This window comes from Macaca mulatta, chromosome 2 (genome assembly GCF_049350105.2).
Source record: "Macaca mulatta isolate MMU2019108-1 chromosome 2, T2T-MMU8v2.0, whole genome shotgun sequence".
NCBI lineage: Eukaryota > Metazoa > Chordata > Mammalia > Primates > Cercopithecidae > Macaca > Macaca mulatta.
Window position 1 is genome coordinate 111,277,649 of NC_133407.1, and position 21,781 is coordinate 111,299,429.

Below are 21,781 nucleotides of genomic sequence, written 5' to 3' on the forward strand. Positions count from 1 at the left end.
TTCACCGTGTTAGCCAGGATGGTCTCGATCTCCTGACCTCGTGATCTGCCCATCTCGGCCTCCCAAAGTGCTGGGATTACAGGCTTGAGCCACCGCGCCCGGCCAACAATTCTACTATTAACAATGATTGATGACACCACTCCTTGTTAATAAATGGTAAGGTCATCAAGTTATAATCTAGTTTCTTGCCTGGAAGTAAATGTTCCAAGTGTTTAGACATACATATATATATGTAAAACTATTTCAGAAACCATATTCTACATTTTAGAAACATTTCTTTTTTTTTTTTTTTTTTTTTTTTTTTTTTTTTGAGACGGAGTCTGGCTCTGTCACCCAGGCTGGAGTGCAGTGGCGCGATCTCGGCTCACTGCAAGCTCCGCCTCCCGGGTTCACGCAATTCTCCTGCCTCAGCCTCCCGAGTAGCTGGGACTACAGGCGCCCGCCACCTCGCCCGGCTAGTTTTTTGTATTTTTTAGTAGAGACGGGGTTTCACCGTGTTAGCCAGGATGGTCTCGATCTCCTGACCTCGTGATCCGCCCGTCTCGGCCTCCCAAAGTGCTGGGATTACAGGCTTGAGCCACCGCGCCCGGCCCCTAGAAACATTTCTTACATGTTTTAACTCAAGAAAATAAATCATGATTCTCTCTGATTAACTTTCAAGTTGAGAAGCAAATAAAGATGAGAAGCAAATAGACAATGAAAAAGCTGAGGCGAATAATCTGAGTTATGTGAATCAAAGACATGAAAATGCTTATGGATAAGAAATCCTCTAAAGGCTGGGCACGGTGGCTAAGGCCTGTAATCCCAGCACTTTGGGACACTGAGGCAGGAGCATCGCCTAAGGTCTGGAGTTTGAGACCAGCCTGGCCAACATGGTGAAACCCCGTCTCTACTAAAAGTACAAAAATTAGTCTGTGTGTGGTGGCTTACTCCTGTAATCTCAGCATTTTGGGAGGCTGAGGTAGGCAGATCACCTGAGGTCAGGAGTTTGAGACCAGCCTGGCCAACACGGTGAAACCCAGTCTCTACTAAAAATTCAAAACCTAGCTGGGCACGATGGTGTGCACCTGTAGTCCCAGATACTTGGGAGGCTGAGGCAGGAGAATCGCTTGAACCTGGGAGGTGGAGATTGCAGTGAGCCGAGACCACGCCACTGCACTCCAGCCTGGGAGACAGGGAGACTGTCTCAAAACAACAACAACAACAACTCTAAAAACTACAACTTGAAAGTATCAAGTCTTTGTTCGTTTAAGCCTAGTATTGACCCTCCCATGGCCCTCCCCAAAAGAAAAGAGAATCATCCAACTAAAACTAGGTAGAAAGATAACCCATTTCTTCAAGCAAAAATCTAAGATCTTCTGCTTACAAAGGTACACAATACCCCTAGGAATCTTTAGGAGTTTACTTTCTTCTCCCCAATTTCATCTCAAAACATTTCAGATCTCCGTTTCCCAAATCTGACTTTATTCCATGCACCTGCACTTCACTATGTATGCCTTACACAGCTGTCCCCTAGAATGCTTTACCTTAATTTGCTCAGCAAACTCTTAACCATACTTTCAGTCTCCTGTGTGAAGATTTCTCTAGGTTTTGTAGGAAAACTTAGTCCCTTTTTCCTCTGTATTTCTAGGATCTAGCTCACACTTCTATCCTTTTTCAGAGAAGTAAACTTCTCTCACTAGAGGAAAATTGTCTGTTTTCTACCCTGGAATCTCTGAAGAGTAGAGAATGTGTTTTATTAGTCTATTTTTAGAGTAGGAGTAATATCACTTGGTATCTACTGAATGAATAAACTAAATACTAAAAACTACAAATCATGTTGTGTGTCCGCTATTTGCAGAGCAATAGGCAATGTTTATGTATTTTGGGAGGCCAAGGTGGACGGATCACTTGAGCTCAGGAGTTCAACACCAGGTTGCGCAACATGGCCAAACCCAGCCTCTACAAAAAATACAAAAATTAGCCAGGTATGGTGGCATGCACCTGTAGTTCCAGCTACTTGAGACTGAGGTGGGAGTATCACCTGAGTCCAGGAGGCAGCAGCTGTAGTCAGCCGAGACTATACCACTGCACCCCAGCCTGAGCGACTGAGCAAGACCTTATCTTAAAAAAAAAAAAAGAATGGAAGCCCCCTTACTGTCCCCTCCATATCCTAAAGAAGTAACTATATCTGCAATACTGTAAATCAAAACTAAGTTTTTATTTTAACAGTGTGTTCAGGATCCCCCAATGCTATTTGTCAACCAGAGGGTACAAGTGAAGGGTGAGGGAATATGACGGGAAGAAGCTTCTTTTAAAGCAGGATATTCAAGCCAGGCATGGTGCCTCACACCTATAATCTTAGCACTTTGGGAGGCCAAGGAAGGAGGATAGATTGAGGCCACGAGTTTGAGACCAGCCTGGGCAATACAGTGAGACCCCATCTCTACAAAATATATTCCCCAAGTATGGTGGTGCACACCTGTAGTCCCAACTACTTGGGAGGCTGAGGCAGGAGGACTGTTTGAGCCTGGGAGGTTGAGGCTGTAGTAAGCCATCATCATGCCACTGCACTGACAGAGTGATACCTTGTCTCAAAAAAAAAAAAAAAAATTTAATAAAACAAAATAAAGTAGGATAATCAATTGTTGCTTGATTCATTTCAAAGAATATTTAAATGTTCTAGCTCAAACAAGGTAATGACCACACAGTATTGTGTGGAGGTTAAAAGAGTTTAGGATGGCAATGAGCATATAGTAAGATTCAATCAATGGTAGCTGTTTTTAGCTGTGTGACTAGTCCCAATAAATTTCATTAGCATGGTAGTAAGAAAAAAAGCCAGTGGGGTCAGGTGCAGTGGCTCATGCCTGTAGTCCCAGCACTTTGGGAGGCTGAAGTGGGTGGATCACGAGGTCAGGAGTTCGAGACCAGCCTGGCTAACATGGTGAAACCCTGTCTCTACTAAAAATACAAGAATTAGCCGGGCGTGGTGACGCATGCCTGTAATCCCAACTACTCAGGAGGCTGAGGCAGGAGAACTGGGGTTGCAGTGAGCCTAGATCGTGCCACTGCATCCCTGCCTGGGCGACAGGGAGACTTTGTCTCAAAAAAAAAAAAAAAAAAAAAAAAAGCCAGTTGAATCAGAGGGCAAGTGGGGTGAAAGTAATGAGGAAAGGAACTTCACAAATGGCACTACAATTAAGAAAAGACATTACCAAATGGGTACTTCTCCAGTTGTAAAATAGTAGCAAGTTCTAAGATAACAAATGGTTTTTTCATCTGCTGAGCATATTTTATTTATGTACAAGGGCCTTGAAACTGTTAGAATTCTGGGTTTATAAATTCCTTCAAGTTTCACACCAAGAGAGTTTCTCACCATAAACTGACATTCCCAGCTGCTGGTAGACAGTTGATGAGCTCAAGCAAACTGAAGAAAGAAATGAAAGCCAGATTATAAGAAGACCAGGCTTCACTACGGCAAAGGGAGGGCCTATTTACAGGGATCCCAAACTGTCCCATTCACAGTAGCAGCATAGCAAGTACACTGTCACTCACAGTTCCACTTGGTTTCCAGGGGAACAACTAACATGGAGCGGGTACTGGAATCTAATATGGATCATCCTTTCAAGCTTGTGCTTCCCTTCACAAAAAACACAATCCCATAAGAAGTTCTTTTCTGGCTGGGTGCAGTGGCTCATGCTTGTAATCCCAGCACTTTGGGAGGCTGAGACGGGCAGATCACGAGGTCAAGCAATCAAGACCATCCTGGCTAACACGGTGAAACCCGGTCTCTACTAAAAATACAAAAAATTAGCCTGGCACGGTGGTGGGCGCCTGTAGTCCCAGCTACTCGGGAGGCTGAGGCAGGAGAATGGCATGAACCTGGGAGGCAGAGCTTGCAGTGAGTCGAGATCGTGCCACTGCACACGAGCCTGGGCAACACAGCGAGACTCTGTCTCAAAAAGAAAAAAAAAGAAAAAGAAGTCCTTTTCTGAAAAGTTGAGCTGAGACTTCCCGACGTATGCATTAATCTTCCCTGCCTGGAAGAACATGCATAGTATGCAAAGAAACCTGATAAAGTTTCCCTAAATTTGAGAGCAGCATGAAAAAATAACAGTAGAGCAAACAGTAAGCTGGAAGAGACTGGCAATATATTCACTTTTCCTACTTCCAAACAGGGTAAGATCAGCAAATAGATAATTCATTTATAATTCAAAAAATGTCATTAGGCATCATGTATATATAAAGCTCTAGGCTGGGTGTTAAAAAGTACACGTAAATAAACACAGACTCTCTCTGGAAAATAAAATGCTAGACAGAGTCAAAATCTAGATTCTAATCCTAAATTAACCTCTGATTCACAGTTTATGTTCTCATGATGTATCTTCATTTCTCCAAGTAGAAAAATGTTTAATTAGTGCCTAGATACTAAAAAAAAGTCTATTTTATATTTAGTAATTGTCAACCTTCTTCTTTTTAAGTACCTGAAACTTCTGGAAGCTCCTGAAGCAAGACTAAGAAAAGCATGGGTCTTAGAAACATAAAGACTTGGATTAAAATTCTAACCCTGGCACTTCACCAGCTGTGTGACCTTGACAGCCTCCATTTTCTTACCTGAAAAATAGAGATAATCTTTTTTTGTTTGTTTGTTTTTGAGATGGAGTCTCGCCGTGTCGCCCAGGCTTGAGTGCAGTGGCGCAATCTCGGCTCACTGCAAGCTCCGCCTCCCGGGTTCACGCCATTCTCCTGCCTCTACAGGTGCCCACCACCACACTCAGCTAAATTTTTTTGTATTTTTAGTACAGACAGGGTTTCACCATGTTAGCCAGGATGGTCTCGATCCCTGACCTTGTGATCCACCCACCTCGGCCTCCCAAAGTGTTAGGATTACAGGTGTGCGCCACCGCACCCAGCCGATAATCTTTAATAGTATTATTTTATGTTTGTGTGTATGATCTATTTACCTATTTCTAGATAACCAGGCAAATAAAATCAGCTCAATAGGTGGTAGGTGCTATTATTATTGTTATTTATTTATTTATTTATTTGAGATGGATGTTATTTATTTGTCTCCTAGGCTGGAGTGCAGTGGTACAATCTTGGCTCACTGCAACCTCTGCCTCCTAGGTTCAAGCAATTCTCCTGAGCCTCCTAAGTAGCTGGGATTACAGGCGTGCACCACCATACCCAGTTAATGTTTGTATTTTTAGTAGAGATGGGGTTTCACCATGTTGGCCAGGCTGGTCTTGAACTCCTGGTCTCAAGTGATCCGCCTACCTCAGCCTCCCAAAGTGCTGGGACTACAGGTGTGAGCCACTGTGCCGGGCCAACACCACTTGTAATATCTTTACTGCCCAAACAATGGAAACCATGGGTGACACCATTTGACCACAAGATGAATGAGAACAAGATATGTGAGAATTGGTAGCAATTTGGGGGCAGGACAGTTAACATGAATAATTCAAAGTGAGGAACAAAAATAAGCACCAGTGATGGGCTAACAAAACACATGAAAGACACATTATGCTGTTCGATAGAAAAACTCGATATGCAAGACATAAACTCATCCTGGGATAAGCTAGAAACAGTGACTTCAAGAAAAATACTGAGGCCGGGCGCGGTGGCTCAAGCCTGTAATCCCAGCACTTTGGGAGGCCAAGACGGGCGGATCACGAGGTCAGGAAATCGAGACCATCCTGGCTGACACGGTGAAACCCCGTCTCTACTAAAAAATACAAAAAAAAATTAGCCGGACGTGGTGGCGGGCGCCTGTAGTCCCAGCTACTCGGGAGGCTGAGGCAGGAGAATGGCGGGAACCCGGGAGGCGGAGCTTGCAGTGAGCTGAGATCCGGCCACTGCACTCCAGCCTGGGCGGCAGAGCGAGACTCCGTCTCAAAAAAAAAAAAAAAAAAAAAAAAAAAAGAAAAATATTGAGTGGATTAATTTTTCTTCTACAAAACTATACAATAAATAAGAATAGGACAACTCTGAAAAAGAGTAATAGGGCAAGGGGTTGGGCTAGCCCTATCAGATATTAAAATATATTAGGAAACCTGGTGGAAAGATCAATGGATCAGGAAAGAAAGTCCAGAAATATACCAAATACATGCAGAAATTTAGGGCATGACAAAGGTGGCATTTCAGTGGGAGATCGATTATAAACATGATGGTGGGATGATCAAGTAACCCTGCCTCACAACCTTATAAACAAAACATACCAAAACAAAAAACAAACAAACAAAAAAACAAAACAAACAAAAAAATCCCCAAAACCCACAAACAAATAAGCAAATTCTAGATTAGCCAACAATTTAAAATGTAAAAACATTAATAGAAGAGAAGAGAAAATATTTTCATAATTTCAGAGCATGGATTGGCTTTTATAGACTTGATAATACACGAAGAAGTCATTAAAAAAAAAAAGAATTAAACACAGCCGGGCTCGGTCGTTCATGCCTGTAATCCCAGCACTTTGGGAGGCTGAGGCAAGTGGATTGCCTAAGGTCGGGAGTTCAAGGCCAGCCTGGCCAACATAGTGAAACCCAGCTCTACTAAAAATACAAAAAATTAGCTGTGTGTGGTGGCAGGCACACTCAGCTACTAGGGAGGCTGCTAGGGAGGCTGAGGTAGGAGAATCGCTTGAACCTGAGAGGTGGAGGTTGTAGTGAGCCAAGATCGTGCCATTGCACTCCAGCCTGGCAACAAGAGTGAAACTCCGTCTCAAAAAAACAAACAAACAAAAAACACCACACACACAAAATCTATGCCGTGAAATAATTTTTCACCGATTAGATCAGTATACATAACAAAAAAAAAAATCACAATAGTAGAGAAAGGCAGGGAGACAGGTACTTGTCTATGTTGAGGGTAGGAGTAGAGATGTACCTTTCTCTACAAGGGACATCTCTGTAGGCCTACAGAGAGCAATATGGAAACACCCATCAAAATTATGAATATATATTCTCCAAACCAGAGATTCTTACTCTGGAACCCCTTTTTATTACACAGACACACACGCATGAGTATGACATCCTATAAATACAAAGATAGTTTATGTACCATATTTCTAACGAAAAAAAGTTGGGAAACACCTAAAATGTGCATCAGTAAAGAAGTACTGGCCAGGCGCGGTGGCTCAACACCTGTAATTCCAACACTTTGGGGAGTCTGAGGAGGGCGGATCACCTGAGGTTGGGAGTTCGAGATCAGCCTGACCAACATGGAGAAACCCCGTCTCTATTAAAAATACAAAATTAGCTGGGCATGGTGGTGCATGCCTGTAATCCCAGCTACTCGTGAGGCTGAGGCAGGAAAATCGCTTGAACCTGGGAGACAGAGGTTGCAGTGAACTGAGATCACGCCATTGCACTCCTGGGCAATCAGAGCGAAACTCCATCTCAAAAAAAAAAAAAATTACTATAATAAATTAGTATATACCTATGTAATGAAATAGTATACAGCTATCAAAAAAGAATGAGTCATCTCTAGAGACATCTGCCAGAAAAAAAGATTAAAAAAAAAAACAACGAGGCCTCTTTCTTTATATTGATTCTTTTTTTTTTTTTGAGATGGAGTTTTGCTCTTGTTGCCCAGGCTGGAGTGCAATGGCACGATTACGGCTCACTGCAACCTCCGCCTTCCGGATTCAAGTGATTCTCCTGCCTCATTCTCACAAGTAGCTGGGATTACAGGCATGCGCCACCATGCCCAGCTAATTTTGTATTTTTAGTAGAGATGGGGTTTCTCCACGTTGGTCAGGCTGGTCTTGAACTCCTGATCTCAGGTGATCCGCCTGCCTCGGCCTCCCAAAGTGCTGGGATTATAGGTGTGAGCCACTGTGCCTGGCTTCTTTATACTGAGTCTTAAAAGAGCTCTTTAAAAATTAAGTCTAAAAAGAGTAGCACACATCAGTATGTATGTATACATCTCATTTATATGAAATCAGGAAATACATATGTTATTGCTTATTATACACAAATTGTCTGGAGGATATATAAGATATTGTGAACACTGGTAGCCTCTGGAGAAGGAAAGCTGGAAGGCGGTTAATGGAGCGAGGCCAGCTTATGTTTTACTGTATACTCCTTTGTATCAAGTAAATGTATTAACCTATTCAACAATTAGTTTTAAAAAGTTTTTTAACTATTAAAAAAGTATACATTGTCTTTAGGGAAAAGGTGTGGTAGAATTTACAGAAGAAACAATAAATTTTGTTCCAAACCCATTATCCTTCCCATATCCACTCTGTAAGGCCACTGTTAACACAGTCTCTAAGCCTGACCTGACCCAGGCAGGGCCCCAAAAGTTCTGCAGTACTGGTTTTGCTTCCTCAAGAACAACAAATCCTCTTTCTTCATTTCTTTGCAAATACTGAACAAAAAGAGACGGCTGGGATTTCACAGAAATTACATGTTAACTTTTGGATCCCTGCCGAAACTAAAGAATGGGTCTAGAAACCAAAACGAAAGAAATGGATAGAACACTGGAAATCTCAATGAATGCTGGAAAGCCCTCTACACACTATTTCATTTTCTGCCTTGTAATATGGTAGCTAATAGAAGATAAAAACAGAGAAGATGAGAATGTCTTATGCAAATAACAACCTTTAGCATTCTTTACTCACACAGCAGTACTCCTTAGTGGGTACATACTCATGCATAGAGCAAGCTTTACCCAAAAGAACAAGTCCATACCATGCAGAACACAATCCCACGATGAAACCTCTCCAAAAGCCTGACTGGCTACTAAAACCAATTGGTGTTTTTTTTTTTTTTTTTTTTTAAATTCTGGAGTTAGTAGCTACATCATGCAAGCTGGGAAACAGTGATTAAGAAATAGTGTCACGGCCGGGCGCGGTGGCTCAAGCCTGTAATCCCAGCACTTTGGGAGGCCGAGATGGGCGCATCACGAGGTCAGGAGATCGAGACCATCCTGGCTGACACGGTGAAACCCCGTCTCTACTAAAAAAAATACAAAAACTTAGCCGGGCGAGGTGGCGGGCGCCTGTAGTCCCAGCTACTCGGGAGGCTGAGGCAGGAGAATGGCGTAAACCCAGGAGGCGGAGCTTGCAGTGAGCTGAGATCCGGCCAGTGCACTCCAGCCTGGGCGACAGAGCGAGACTCCGTCTCAAAAAAAAAAAAAAAAAGAAATAGTGTCACTTGTAGGCTGTGAAAAATCTCAAAGACAAGGAAACATTTTTTGAAAGCTAGATTCAGGAAAGCCACAATTAAATGTATACTTTTTTGGGGAATTGGGGGTGGGGGGAAACGGGGCTACCATTTCTAAATCTTAAAGGAATCATCTTCTTAATCTCATTCCAACTACTTGACTGAGTAGAGCCAAAAAAGAGTAAAATTAAGAGGAAGGCAACATGGGCAAGTTTTATGGACTACGTTTGATGGACATAGACTATGCCCAAAACTCAAACCCACATGCAACTGTGGGGCAATGGATATAAGCAACAAACTGGTCAAAAAATGTATCTGTATCATTGAGAGATCATTTCCCATTACTAGAAACACAAATAAATCTGTGCCTACCAATGCTGGTTTGAGGCCACCATTTCCTCATAAGGAGATGGACTGATTTCATTTAACCTAAAAGCAATTTGGATATTTAGTCCCACCAGCACAAGCTACATATACACTGAAAAAAAATCTCATGCACATAGCTAGACATTAAATACTTTCTTTCCTCCTGTGAATCCTTACACCAAGTAATGATTAAAATTTAGCTGTAAACTTGATTCATAGGAGGCACAATTTTAAAAAAATTAAGAAATGGATGACGATAGGTCTTTTGTTAGACAATTCATTGAAAATTCAACTTTCCCTAAAATTCAATGTTCAGTGCTGGGTAAAAAAGGCATGCAACCAAGTTACCAGCCTCCTCAAGCAGGACACAAGGAACACATTGGCTGCAGAAAACACGCAGTAGCAGTTACAGGTTTCATGCCAACAAACCAATGATTAACAAGGATGATTAGAGTCGGGATGGAGCCAAGGCACAAGCTCTTTGCCTTTTTGATGCTGACTCAAAAGCCACAAGCACACACATTTCCCCATGGCAGATTCATACCAGTGGACTTCAGTTGCTTGTATCTCTCTTGTTCCTGGATTGTAGACTTCGGCAAAAGTGGAGTAAGTCCTCGGGACTTGGTGGGTCTCATGTAGCCTTTCATTGGTTCTGCCATTCTGCTTTTATCTTCCTTTTTCCCTTCTCCTGGTGTCTTTGATTCAGATTTTTCTGTCATTTTCTGAGGTGTCTCCAAAATCTTATCTTTGGGTTCTGGGAGTTGAACACCCTCGGAAGCAGTCATTATTACTAACTTATCCGCCACCTCTGAAGGAGGAGCTTCGACTTTGCTATGTAAGAAATCTGACTGGATTTCTGGTGTTGGCAAGGAAACACTTTCCAATTCCGTGATTTTACCAGCCAGACTAATTTCTTTCAATTTATCATTTTCACTTTTTGGAGACAAAAGAGTCAGATCTACCTTCTTATTCAAACTATCTGAACCTTTGGAATTTCTATCTTGAGCATTTTGGTCCTGACAAAAACTGAGTTTTTGTGCTTTGTCTCCCAGTAAGTCAGGAATCTGAACTGGAGCAGACCCTTCTTTAGTCTCTTTCTCTTCGTTCACTGGATGTGCTAGGAAATTACCTCTATCTGCATATGCTTCTAGGGCTCTGGCCTCTCCTGGTAGGCTCTGGTCTTCTACTGGCACTCCAGGAAGGAGGTGACCTTTTGCTAGCTCTGTGACTTTCTCTACTGAATGCTTAGACACACCATTGTCCACTGACTCAGATTCTCCTACCACATGCCCTTCAGCAATCCCTGCTTCATTTTTCATGGAATCAGCAAGCTCAGCTTTATTTTTAAGAGCATGATCTCCATGACTGTTAACTGTTTCTATGGCTGCTGTAATAGGTAGAGCAACTCCTCCTGTGCTTGTAGAGGGCACAACAGCAGAGGGAGCATTGGGTCTTTCTTGATCTGGGACTCCATCTTTGGTGTAGTTATCTACCATTAATGATTTGGAAATCTGGGCTGGGGCTATCTCTTGCCCATTTTTTGCCAAGGTATCTGGAAAGGAATCACCTTCCTTTACTACTTGAGGAGTAGGAGTGGGCAGTTTTTCACAGGCTGCTGATTCCAGAACTTTTAGAGGAGATGATTTATTTATCAGCTCTGATGGTGTTCTGGGACAGGTAAATGTAATATTTCTATTTTCGTCCATATAGGCCATTCCTTCAATTCCCTGGTCCCCTGTGGTTTCCATGGGAACATGTATTTTTGTTGCATCTATCTTATTCTCCAGAATGTGCTTCTCAGGAGAACTATTTTTAACCTTTTTACTTTTTCCATCATTAATCCTTTTACTTGGTTTGTCAGCCACTGAAGTGTATCTATTGGCTGCATCTGTCTTATTCTCCTCAGATACTACTGAAGGAACAAATCCTGCCCCCTGGATTTGCTCTTGGCAGCTCACATCTGTCACCTTGGCAGGTTGTTCAGTAACAGCAGAAGCCTTGACTGTGCTTATTTTGTTTTCCCCAAGAGTCCCAAGCTCAACAAAATTAACCTCAAAATTTCCACCCTTCCTGTCAACTACTTCCACTGTGGGTGTATCTGGTGTATGTGAGAACAAAGAATCATGCATTTTGGGGAAAGTAAATCCAATTTCCTTGCTTTTATGGGGAATACTACCAGCATCTCCATCCTTCCCTTCAAAAGGTGGGTTGAGGATTTCTTCCTTCCTCTCCATTCTAGCAGGCTGTGTGGAATAACTATTTTTAAACTTTTTGCTTTTGCCTTCATTGCCTCTCTTTTTAGGCTTTTCAGAGATCCAGGGAGCTGCCTCATGATCCTTCCATGGACACTTTCCTTCCTTGCTCTGGTTACTGACACCCATATCTTTGACTACATCTCCTGTTTCTGTCCTAACACCAGAAGTCTGAGTGATGCCTGATCCACTTTCCAAAGGAATTAATGCCTGCATGGTGCCTGCCATCTTAGGCTGAGTCATCTCTTTAGGCTCCCCCATCACCAGTGCCTCCGTGAGATCAGCCTTAGTGCCTGGTTGCTTTGAAGAATTCAGCCCCAGCTCCTCACTCTTATCCTGAGTAGTCATTCCTTCAGTTTTAGAGACTGGTTCACTCGGTATGAGAACAGCCCTTCCGTCCTTCTGACTGTCCAGAGGAAATGGCATCTCAGATTTTGCTTTTACCTTCCCAGAGTCTGTTCTCATTTTCCCAGAACTTCCCCTTCCCTTCCTGCTTTTGCCATCACCTGCCATTCTCTTAAATGTTTCATTCTCTACCCCAGGGACCTGTACCAACAGTTGGCCCTGCAGCTGCTCAGAAGTAAAGATGCTGATCTCTTGTCTTTGGTTGGGAAAAGCTTCCTTTTTTAGTTCTTTATCCTCTTCAGCTCCTTCAGGAAACTCCTTCAGTTTGACATTCTGCAGTTTAGTCATTTTACTTTCATTATTCCCTTCTTTTAGATTACATTCTAATGGATTACTTGCTATCAAAGTGGGTATCAAATTTGGTATTTCTTTTGCTGCTGTGGGTTTTGAAACTACACCCATAACCTCTTGGTCCAAGATAGGAGAGCAACCCTCTTTGAGTCTGATATCCAAAGGAGTTTCTACATTGTATGCAGAAACATCTGCTAGGGGTCCTTTCAGATTGAGAGGGCCTACTGACTGGCTTTTATCTATAGGAGTCTTCAGGTGGGGTGCAGGCTGTGGTCTGTGTTCATGTTGCTTCAGCAATTTCTTGTCTTGGCCTTGTGGTACTGACTTGTTACCTTTGCTCTCTTCCTCTACTCTCAGCTTAGACTGATAACTTACTGCAGTTTTGGGGGTTTCTTCTGAAGGATATAAAGGAATTCTGAGACTCTCTGAGACAAAGTTCTCAGTTACTAATCTGGCTGCACTGGAGTTAACTACACATTCCCTTTTCAAGTTTTCTCCAGATACAAGTCCATATTCTGTACCCATAGTGGTAGGCTGGCTGGGGAGAACACCTGATTTTTGTGTGTCAGCTGCAAAGGGATGACCTTTAGGTTTATCTGCATTGTCATCATCCCAAGGTCCTCCAGCCCGGGGTTGAGAATATCTCTTTTGCTTTGGTTTCTTCTTCTTTTTCTTCATCATTATTGGTGTGCTTTCTATATCCCAGGCCTCCCTGCCAAGATCCCTCTGGGGTTCAAGTGAGTCAACATGAATACTTTTTCTTTGGTTCCCAGGCCCACCACAGGAGGATGAACCAGAGACCCAACCTGACTCAGACAAAGAGCAGTGGCCCAGCCTGTGATCAAGAGTCTTCCATGGAGGAGAGCCTCCCAGCAGCTCAGGAGGGACCCTGGCAGGCTTGGGCCGGGCTGACCTGCGGTCACTGGGTCTGCAAACTTGTTTGGCTTGTGTGGGAGGGGTACCGCAATACATGAAGTTGGCTAAAATTCCAAACAAAAAACTCTTTGTTATTGTTTCTTAAAAAAAAAAAAAAATCCAGACCATATAATGACTAATTTAAGGAGGCTATTTTCACTAATCCATATACTACTTACTATAATTTGCTCAGGAAAACAGTTTTTTTCTAAAACATTTCTCACTTTTAACTGGCACTAGCAAAAATATTTAACAGATCATCATCTCAGGTAAAGACTGTTTTCAAACATTTATAAAATATTTGACATTTCAGAAGTAGCAGGATTTAACTTTTAAAAATGAAATATTTCAAATATTTTAACCTCTAAAATAAGCACTTACTGCCTGTAAATCTCATCTGATTTATATTGGTCATTATTAGTGCTTGCCTCTTTTTGGTGAAATTTTTTAATTGCTTTGGTTAAATATACATGATTTTGGACAAAATTTATAATTCTAAGACTTGGTCACCAATATTAAACTAATACTTGTCAAAAAAAACCCGACAGATTCTGGGAACTAGATCAGAAGGCCAGACTTAAGTCACTTCACGCACACACACACAAAATATATTGAATCCACCTTTTGGTCAGAGAAAAATTCTCATCATTCCAGAACCAGAGCATCCTACTTTGAAAGACAAATATGTTAAATTTCAACATTCTGCTCCTAAATATACTTCCCAAAAGACAGAGAAATATATATAACGTTAAGTAGGATAATTAATTTTAACAATTAAGGTGAGTATCTTTGGAAGAGTTTCAGCAGGTGATCTGGTCTAACCTTCCTCCAAGTTCATATAATATGGATCTAAGATCCTGGCAAGAGTCTCATTAAGAGCAGGTCTATGCCAGCTCCTGTCAAGTCTAACCCAATAAACTGATTTCCAAGAATATTATAATATGTAAATAGTACATTTCATTCTTGTCCTTACCCCTCTAATATCTTCTAAATCCTAGCCTTTATTTAATATATCAGGTTAATTATTGCATTGCTCAAAAAATTGCTAGGCTATAGTACCCCACAGTATTTATAACATTTAATTCAGCAATTAATCAGCAGCTATTCAGTGCCATCTTTTATACTATTTTATTCAATTATTATGTAAATCTTGGGTTTCAGAGTCCATGCCTGAGAACTTATCTCTTTATTCAGGTTATAATGTAATTCAGGGGCAAGGAGTGGGACTTAAATATGTGACTTAACATGGTGTATTCTGTATACCATAAGCACTTGATAAATCTTTACTGATTTGTTGAGTCAGTAAAACAACATTAAAAAAAAAATCAAACATTTAAGCTCCAGTCTTGTGTTATGTAGTGTGCAAAGCAATAGAGATTCTAAGTGAAATAAGTCATGGCCCCTGCCCTCAGGATGTCCACATTCCAATCACAGTCACAGAAAAGTAAACAGAAAACCAAGTTGATAACCATATACATATGCTTCTGGGTTATCAAAAACAGTTAATCTTAAAATTCACTGAATAATCAAACTTTAAATGGGAAAGTATCTTAGAGCAGCGCCTCTCAAAGTTTAATGAAAATCAGAATTATCTGGGGATCTAATTAAAATGCAGATGATAATTACAAAGGCCTAAGGTAGAGCCCAAGATTCTGCATTTCTACCAGCCTCTCAGGCAATGCAGACGCTGTTGGGCCACGGAACACTGTAACTAGTAAGGCTTTACAGGACATTTGACCAATTAATTTATGTTATGCTGAGTAAACTGAGATATAGGCAAGTTTTGTAACCTGCCTAAGACCACACAGGATAGAATAGTGAACAGCTGAACCAGATCAAAATTTGGGTGTCCTTTCTTCACTATGTAAACAGTGGAGAAGGCCAGGCATGGTGGCTCACACCTGTAATCCCAACACTTTGGGAGGCCGAGGTGGGCGGATCACCAGAGGTCAGGAGTTCGAGACCAGCCTGGCTAACATGGTGAAACCCCATCTCTGCTAAAAATTAGCTGGGCGTGGTGGCAGGCACCTGTAATCCCAGCTACTCAGGAGGCTGAGGCAGGAGAATCACTTGAACCCAGTAGGTGGAGGTTGCAGTGAGCCAAGATCACGCCACTGCACGCCAGCTTGGGCGACAGAGTGAGATTCTGTCTCAAAAAAAAAAAAAAAGTGGAGAAAAAAAAATTTAGGTATCCTGATTTGCTGTAGTAATAATTTTTAAATATATAACAAGCTGACATTCTGTCTAAACCAGATAAAATCTGTCTAAGAGAATTGACTTCATAAACTATACTGTGATTACCACCATACAACAGGAAACTAGAGACAATGTCTACCATCACTAGTCTATCGCCCCTAATTTGTTTTCCTAACTTACCTGAGGTCTCTGAAGAAAGCTCAGAAGGTTGACTGTTGCATGGTTTCTTTTCCTCTAGTTTTTCTAACACAGAATCCTCATTGGCTGGCAAGCTGCACTTTTCCCCCATGCCTGTGACGGTTTCTAAAGATAATAACAAAAAGCACACACGTTTCAGAGAAGCATGATTTCAGCCATTTTCCACCTGCCAGAAATTGGATATGGGATTAGTTTCTGAGGAGTTCTCCTAAAAGGGGCAGCAAAGGAGTGAAGTGGTAGTTGGAAGCTGAAGTTGGGAGGGTTTGTCTTGTTATGTTACTTTTTTTTTTTTGGAGATGGAGCTTTTAGCTCTTTGTTGCCGAAGCTGGAGTGCAATGGCGTGATCTCAGCTCACTACAACCTCCGCCTGCCAGATTCAAGTGATTCTCCTGCCTCAGCCTCCCAAGTAGCTGGGATTACAGGCATGTGCCACCATGCCCGGCTAATTTTGTATTTTTAGTGGAGACAGGGTTTCTCCATGATGGTCAGGCTGGTCTTGAACTCCCGACCTCAGGTGATCCGCCCACCTTGGCTGCCCAAAGTGCTGGGATTACAGGTGTGAGCCACAGCACCCGGATGATGTTTCATTTTTTAAGATAGGAAAAATAACAAACATTTATTAAATTGGTGGGAATGATCCAATGGAAAAGGATTTAAATTGGTGTGAGGGGCAAAAAAGGGGAGAATACGTGGGGCAATATATCAAGTAGGAAAGAGGAGATGGAACCTAGTGCAAAATGAGGAGAGGTTGGTCTTAATTAGGAGCAGGAACAGTTTACTTATAAAAACAGGAGAATTTTCATAAGCAGAGTCCATGGATACAGACACAAATAGTTGGGTAGATAATGGAATAGAAATTTGTGGATGTTCTATTTTATTGCTTGAATTATCTGGAAGAAAAACAGGACAATCAGCAGAGAATGAACATAGACAAGGTGTTGGAGGTGGGAGGAAGGTAAAGGTGGGAAAGAGCTGTCTAGGAGAGCAGGAGTATGAATAAACTTGCAAAGTACAGCGTGACGGTCTGTACTTTACCTGGCATGATGTTTGTCCTTAGTCTTCTCAGGACTACACCCTGGTAGAGAGAAATAATGAGAATAAGCACAAGCACATACCTGGTGAAATCATGAAAGTAGGTGCAGCTGACTGCCCCACATCCTGCAGAGATTCTAAATGGGAATCCTCACTTATTCCTTTTTGTGTTTGTGCAATTTCCATGTCTTTAATTGGAACTGGTGTTGCCTCTGTTTCTGAGAGTGGTGGAACATCTTTGGCTGGAGTCACATTGTTGGCTAGGGTCAGAATCCCATCCTTAGCCAGGGGTGCTTCTGTTTTGAGGGCTGGGACCTGATCCTTAGTTGGGACCACCTCCATTTCTGGAGGCAGACATACGTTCTTGATGAGAGCTACTTCTGTTTCTGGAGGTGGAGTCAAATCCTTGCCCAGAGCCATTTCTGTTTCTGACAGTGGAGACATGTCCTTCAATGAGCCCACTTCTTTTACTGTGTATGGAGCCACATCCTTGCCCAGGGCCATTTCTGTTTCTGGGAGTTGAGCCATGTCCTTGACTAGGGCCACCTCTGCTTCCAAAGGCAGCGCTTTATCCTTGGTCAAGATCACGTTGGTTTCCGGGGGCAGGGCCATGTCCCTGGCCAGGGCTACCTCTGTTTCTGAGGACAAAGCCACCTTTTCAGCAGAGGATATTTCTGTGGATGATATAATGTCGTTAGCTTGTGCCACCTCTATTTCTGAGAGTAATACCAAACCCTTGGCTGGGTCTATCTCGTTTTCTTTGGGTGGTCCCATGTCCTTGGAAGGGGCCAAGTCCATTTTTATAGGAGATGCCCTCTCTGTTTCTTTGAACAGTGTCACATCCTTGGCTGGAGCTACCTCTGTTTCTGTGGGCAGTACCACATTCTTGGCTGAAGACACATCTGTTTCTGTGGGCCATCTGACATCCTTAACCAAGGCCACTTCTTTTTCTATGGGCAGTTCCATGTCCTTGACTAGGGCCATATCTGATTCCATGGATGGCTGCATGTCCTTGGCCAGTGTCACATCTAATTTGGTGGGTGATTCCATATCTTTAGCCAATGCCACCTCTGTTTTTGTGGCTAGTGCCATGTCCTTGGCGAGAGCCATCTCTGTTTCTTTAGATGGTGCCATGTCAGTAGTCTTCAGTCCCATCATTATTTCCAACGCTTGTGCTGGTGGCCTCTCTTCTTCTGATGCCATTTCTATCTCCTTGGCTAGCTCTAAGGGAAATAAATTGAAAATTTAGGACATATCATTGTCTACTCATACCTTTGCATTAAAAATGCTTACTTTCTTCAGACATAAAAGTATTTGGCTTTTGCGACCATAAGACTGTACACATAACCAAGAAGTTAATGTTAGGTCGGGTGCAGTGGCTCACGCCTGTAATCCCAGAACTTTGGGAGGTCGAGGTGGATGGATCATCTGAGGTCAGGAGTTCGAGACCAGCCTGACAAACATGGTAAAATCCTGTCTCTACTAAAAATACAGAAATTAGCCGGATGTGGTGGCAGGCGCCTGTAATCCCAGCTACTTAGGAGGCTGAGGCAGGAGAATTGCTAGAACCCGGGAGGCGGAGTTTGCAGTGAGCCAAGATCGCAGCATTGCAGTCCAGCCTGGGGGACAGGGCAAGAATCCGTCTCAAAATAAATAAATAAATAAATGAAAAAAAAGAAGCTAACGTCAAGTAACATATTCTGCCTAATCTCTGACAGTCGCAACACTTGGAAGAATAAGATGTAAAATACTGGGAGGACAAGTAGTGGAGGAGAAAAGGCAAAGAAGAGAGAAAACACAGGCTTCAAAAAATAACATAGGCACAGAATTAGTATTACAACATCTGTGGGACAGCAGGTCAGTCATGCTTCTTATCAAGAAACACCCCAGAGTTCTAAATCTGTACTGAATTTTTTTGTTTTTTAAGATGGGGTCTCACTCTGTTGCCCAGGCTGGAGTGCAGTAGCATGATCTTGGCTCCTGGGTTCAAGCGATTCTCCTGTCTCAGCCTCCCTAGTAGCTGGGATTACAGGTACACACCACCACGCCGAGCTTATTTATTGATTTATTTAGCTCTTTCACCCAGGCTGGAGTGCAGTGGCACGATCTTGGCTCACTGCAACCTCCGCCTTCCGGTTTCAAGTGATTCTCCTGCCTCAGTCTCCCTAGTAGCTGGGATTACAGGCATCTGCTACCACGCCCAGCTAATTTTTTGTATTTTTAGTAGAGATGGGATTTCACCATGTTGGCCAGGCTGGTCTCGAACTCCTGACCTCAGGTGATCTGCCCACCTTGGCCTCCCAAATTGTTGGGATTACAGGCGTGAGCCACCATGCCCGGCCCAATTTTTGTATTTTTTGTAGAAATGGGGTTTCACCATGTTGGCCAGGCTGGTCTAGAACTCCTGACCTCAAGTGATCTGCCTGCCTCAGCTTCCCAAAGTGCTGGGATCACAGGTGTGAACCACCACACCAGGCCAAAAATCTGTACTGAATTAAAAAGAAATTCTGATACCTAATACAATGAAAATGTGATGAAACAAAATATATATACACATATGTTTAAACATATATATATGTTAAAATATATATATATTTATTTGCCCATTAACCCTAAGTGTTATAGTTTAACAATTTAATTCCTCCAGTGGTGATATCACTAATATAAGCAAAACATATGTGACAGTTCTGAAATTTATATACCTGCTGTAAGCTGCTAAAAAATACACCTGATGATTTATATTGATTACCAATACTGCAACCATCAACTGATAAAGGGAGTCTCTAATATTTTACCTGCTGTTGGCTGAGGAGGTTCTGCAACAGCCTCCGGGGAAACAAAGGACTCTGAGTGTGGAGAGTTTAAGGCTTCCACAGACCACCCCTGAGGTACAACAGCTGTGTTGCAAGGAGACATACCTAATATTAAAACACAAACACATCTGGAAACTTAGTAAACACTAGAAACAAAAGGTATCTGATATTTAAAATCAGCAGCATATATTGCCAGGCAGACACAGACTAATAAAAAACAATGCAAAAAAAGTTTTTTTCTTTTTTTAAGACGGAGTCTCACACTGTCGCCTGGGCTGGAGTGCAATGGCACGATCTCGGCTCGCTGCAACCTCCGCCTCCCGGGTTCACACCATTCTCCTGCCTCAGCCTCTCAAGTAGCTGGGATTACAAGCACACACCACCACACCTGGGTAATTTTTTTTGTATTTTTAATAGAGACGGGGTGTCACTATGTTGGCCACATTGGTCTCAAACTCCTGACCTTGTGATCCACTCGCCTTGGCCTCCCAAAGTGCTGAGATTACAGGTGTGAGCCACCGTGCCTGGCCAACAATGCAAACAAGTTTTAAAGGAAACAATGCTGATATTCTTCAGGTTTTAGCTAGTTGTTAGTAGGTGGTATAGTATATCCCAGTAGTGCCATTAATCAACATTCATTGGCTACCTTCTACAGGGTAATATAAAGATTCAAAATATTAATGATTCAACTCTAATTTCAACACCATAACCAACATAATATACTATAGTAAAAAATTGTGCGTCTTAATTTCTTCATCTGCAAAATGAGATTAACACTTCCCTTTCCAACATTAGAAGACAATTTTATTAAAATACTTTGTAATAGGTTTTTGTTGTTGTTGTTGTTTTTGAGATGGAGTCTCACTCTGTTGCCCAGGCTGCAGCAGTGGCATGATCTCAGCTCACTACAACCTCCACCTCCCAGGTTCAAGTGATTCTCCTGCCTTAGCCTCCCGAGTAGCTAGGATTATAGGCATGCGCCACCATGCCCAGCTAATTTTCTTATTTTTCTTATATTTATTTATTTTTGAGATGCAGTCTCACTCATTGCCCAGGCTGGAGTATAATGGCACAATCTCAGCTCACTGCAACCTCCGCCTCCTGGGTTCAAGTGATTCTTCTACCTCAGCCTCCAGAGTAGCTGGAATTATAGGTGTCCGCCACTACGTCCAGCTAATTTTTGTATTTTTAGTAGAGACAGTGTTTCACCATGTTGGCCAGGTTGGTCTCGAACTCCTGACCTCAGGTGATCTGCCCACTTCCACCTTCCAGAGTGCTGGGATTACAGGCATGAGCCACCACACCTGGCCTAATTTTTCTATTTTTAGTAGAGATGGGGTTTCACCATGTTGGCCAGGCTGGTCTCAAACTCCTGACCTCAGGTGATCTACCCGTCTCTGCCTCCCAAAGTGCTGGGATTACAGGCATGAGCCACTATGCCCAGCCTAATTTTTATATTTTCAGTAGAGACGGGATTTCACCATTTTGGCCAGGCTGGTCTCCAACTCCTGGACTCAAGTGATCCACCTGCCTTGGCCTCCCAAAGTGCTGGGATTACAGGCGTGTGCCACTGCACCCAGATTTTTTTTTTTTTTTTTTTTTTTTTTTAAAGACAAGGTCTCAACTCTGTTGTCCAGGCTGGGGTACAGTGGCATGATCACGGCTCAATGCAGCCTCGACCTTCTGGGCTCAAACAATCCTTCCACCTCAACCTTCTGAGTAGGTGAGACTACAGGTATGTGCCACCATGTCTGGCTGAATTTTAAAATTTTTTGTAGGACAGGATCTCCCTATGTTGCCCAGATTGGTTTCAAATTCCTGGGCTCAAGCAATTCTCTCGCCTCAGCTTCCCAAAGGGCTGGGGTTACAGGTATAAGCCACGGTGTCCAGCTGTAAATGAAGAAGTAGACAAATGTGGCTGGGTGCAAAGGCTCACGCCTGTAATCCCAGCACTTTGGGAGGCTAAAGTAGGTGGATCACTTGAGCCCAGGAGTTCAAGACCTGCCTGGGCAACGTGGCAAAACCCCCTCTCTACAAAAAATTGGCCAGGCATAGTGGTACACACCTGTAATCCCAGCTACTCAGGAGATTGAGGTAGGAGGATCACCTGACCAGGAGGCCAAGTCTGCAGTGGGCCATGATTGCATCACCGCACTCCAACCTGGGT

General features: G+C 42.7%; 1 protein-coding gene across 50 annotated transcripts in view; it reads right to left on the reverse strand.

The window, feature by feature from the left end:
• Nucleotides 1–21,781, reverse strand: part of MAP4 (microtubule associated protein 4) — a 231,975-nt gene that overhangs the window by 48,821 nt on the left and 161,373 nt on the right. For 40 of the 50 annotated variants that reach the window (XM_077992382.1, XM_077992358.1, XM_077992356.1 and 37 more), the window contains 3 exons: nucleotides 19,597–19,719; nucleotides 16,885–18,024; nucleotides 15,752–15,874 (listed from right to left, as the gene is read on the reverse strand). In XM_077992382.1, the coding sequence (XP_077848508.1) occupies nucleotides 15,752–15,874; nucleotides 16,885–18,024; nucleotides 19,597–19,719 (1,386 nt within the window). Of the gene's footprint in view, nucleotides 1–10,056; nucleotides 13,441–15,751; nucleotides 15,875–16,884; nucleotides 18,025–19,596; nucleotides 19,720–21,781 lie in introns of all 50 variants that reach the window. The other 10 variants (XM_077992381.1, XM_077992355.1, XM_077992354.1 and 7 more) reach the window with 2 other exon arrangements.